This window comes from Arachis duranensis, chromosome 6, assembly GCF_000817695.3.
Source record: "Arachis duranensis cultivar V14167 chromosome 6, aradu.V14167.gnm2.J7QH, whole genome shotgun sequence".
Classification (NCBI taxonomy): Eukaryota; Viridiplantae; Streptophyta; class Magnoliopsida; order Fabales; family Fabaceae; genus Arachis; species Arachis duranensis.
In genome coordinates, this window is record NC_029777.3 from 106,906,558 (window position 1) to 106,909,722 (window position 3,165).

A 3,165-nucleotide genomic window follows, 5' to 3' on the forward strand; every position below is an offset into this window, starting at 1 on the left:
TTAAACTCTCAAAAAGATTCAAATAAAAATTTAAGAGACTCAACTACAAAATGCAAACTTCAAGTAAGTAAATTACAAATGAATAACAAAAAAACGTAATAGGTGCCTAGCTACTTGCCAAACTAATGGATAAAAATGAAATGCAAACAAGATAGAAAATTACCTGTAGTCGACTTCACGTAAAATTGATAGCTAAGAGGCGTTAGATGATTTGATTGATTTGACTAAATTTTTATCTAACGACTTTCAACTATCAACTTCACGTGAGGTCGACTGCGCTTGAGTTTTCGCCAACAAACAAAACAAACCAAAACAAAACAAAAGCAAAGAATAGAAGATAAGAAGATTTAATTTGTAGTAAAGTCCGCTCAAATTGTGAGCCATCACCTTGAAACTTTTGTCCCATTATAGTGATAGAAGCCATAACATTTATTATAGATAGCAACGATTTTAATTCTTGGAATTTCTTGTTCTATGATCTATATATATATACTCTTGCATTTATTCCCTTGCTTATTCCTAAACCATTGCTGGATCTTGATCACTTTCCACAGTTTCGCCTTATAAAACAAAACAAAACAAGGCACATACATGAAAGCTAAGCAACCAAACTAACAAAGGTAAAAATAAATGAATAAATAAACTCTTTATATAAAATAATGCATGTTCATCGCAAAATCCGTCCAAATTGTGATGCAAAACAAACAATAATTGCCACATGAATATATATAAGTGACACCTTATGACTTCATATAGAGAGATCATCATGATGATGATGAGCTTGAAGAAGAGCCCTCAAATTGATGAGAAAGAGAAAGGAGCATTATCCCCTAGGGAATCACCAGTATCATCATCATCCAAGGCAAGTTCTTGTAATAATAAGAATAATAATAAAAAGAAGTATGTAGAGCCACCAAGCCCTGCTTTACCTTCTGGTTGTTGCCGAGGATTCACCAATAATAATAATAATAATGTCAAGATCAAGAATAATGCTACTTCTACTACTAATAATGGATCCATAGCCTCAACCTCACAACAAAATCACCAAACACTCGAATCTAAGGTATACTTATCAACTCGTATTTGATTTCATTTAACATCGAAGAGTAATGCTAGGGGGCCAGCAACTTTTGTGATTGTTAGCCATCAACTAGCCATCAATGATGATTTGATGGTGTGAGATTCGTGTGAGATTTCATCCAATGGCTCACTTTTCTCTGCTGGTTACATGCTGGCTAAACTTCAATAGAATTGCTGGCCCCTAGACTTTCCCAACATCGAATATAATAGGGCAGGGTATATTATTTTTTGCCAATTTTGTTTAAAAAAATTAAAGTACTCTTAATATTTGATTTATTTTAATTTTGTCTCCTATATTTTTAAATTGTGTGTATCTTTTTTATTTAATATTTAACCTGTCAAAAAAGCGAGTCAAGACTTTAAAATTGAGTCTAAAAAGAATAACCCGTCAAATTTATCCCATTTAATTTACAGGATTTGACACGACAGTTTTTTTTTACATAAAAACAAAAATACTTAAGCTTTTTTATATTTTAAATCAAATTTTTTAGACGTAAGGATTTATGAAATTTTTTTATAATTAATTGATTATCAAGTTATAAATTTTTTATTTTGATTAATTTCATAAAAAATATTTTTTTAAAAGAAAAATTATAGTGGAAAGCATGGTCGACAGGTCGGTTTTCGACCTTTGGGTAGGGGTGTAAATTATTAAACCGTACCGAAATTTACCGCAAAACCAAGTCGAAATTTACAGCAACCGAATAGAAAAAAATCGATTTTTTTTGTTTTTTCTGAATTAAATTGATCGGTTCGGTTTTTGGTTGGTTCGGCAGAAACCGAACCAAACCGAAAAGTGGCTTAGTAATGCATTAAAATAAAAATTTTAGATTTAACAAATGTGTTTGTTTTATGTTTAGTTGTTGAAATGAGTTTAAATCGTGTTGAATTTGAATGTAATGTAATGTTATTTCAGTTTATTGATTGTTTTAAACATCATTTTATTGGGATTAATTTTCTGTTAGTTAGTATTTAAAAACAAAAAAAATCGACCGAACCAAACTGCTTTTAATTCGGTTCAATTCGGTTCGATTGTTGTACACACAACAAACCAATTAATTGATATTCTGTAAAAATTGAATAGATCGATTCAATTGATTTTTTGTCCAAAACTAAACCAAATCGATCCAATAACACCCTTACCTTTGGTATATTGGGTCAAGTTTGATTTCTCGTGTTAAATTTAGAATTAAGTTATAACCCAACAAAAAGAGAAAGCAAAGGTATAATGTTCCTTGTGGGTCTTTATAAATAGACTAGCACTAAGCCCATTAAGTTCAAACTTTAACACTCTTTAATGCTCCTTGTCCTTGGACCTTACGAATAGGGCTTCAATTTTGGGTCTGGGCCAGGTTGGTGGCCTGGGTCCCTGACCAAAAACAAAAGAAGTACAATTATTGGGTCCATCTACTGTGCAGATGTACTTTTGTACAGATTTACAGATTTTTGTCTTTTATTGATTTAAAAGCATGTCATTAAAAGTGTTGCTTAAAGAGAAAGTGTTACCCTTAATCGTTAACTTGGCTCTGATACCAATTTTTAGATGTAATTTCTTTTTCAAAATTATTAACTCTCCATATTTTGCTTCGAATAAATTTATGATTTGTATAGATTTGGTTGGTGGTATTTTATAGTCAAAAGTATTGAGCATTTCTACTATTACTAATTCTGATTTCATTTTTATAGTTTTTCAATCTTGTTTTAGTTTATAATATTCTTTTTTGCTTTGATTATTGTATATAAAATCTTTTATCTGTTTGTCTTTTTCTTTAATATAATTTTTCAAATCCTCAAAAACCTCTTTTATTTCTACACTTTCTGTTGTTTCTAAATATCTTTTTAATTTTTCAACTTCATTCTCCATTTTTTCTTTTAACAGCTTTAATTCTTTTAAGTCATAATATGGTTTTCCAGGCATTTATAAATTTTTTAAGTTTAGCTCCAACTTGTTTATATTTATTCTTATTTCTATCCTTTTTATTATAAGGTCATTAATTTCGAACTGAAGATTATTTAATTCCCTTTTATACTCCTTTATTTTACTTTTTAATTTTCTCGTCCTTTTTCTTTTTATTTTATTTTCTG

General features: G+C 29.6%; 1 protein-coding gene across 1 annotated transcript in view; it reads left to right on the forward strand.

Annotated features, from left to right (window-relative positions):
- Positions 1-766: 766 nt before the first annotated feature.
- LOC107495465 (serine/threonine-protein kinase STY13-like) overlaps positions 767-3,165 on the forward strand; it is an 11,907-nt gene continuing 9,508 nt past the window's right edge. Inside the window, exon 1 of the mRNA XM_016116613.3 lies at positions 767-1,063. Coding sequence (XP_015972099.1) covers positions 767-1,063 — 297 coding nt within the window. The remainder of the gene's footprint in view (positions 1,064-3,165) is intronic.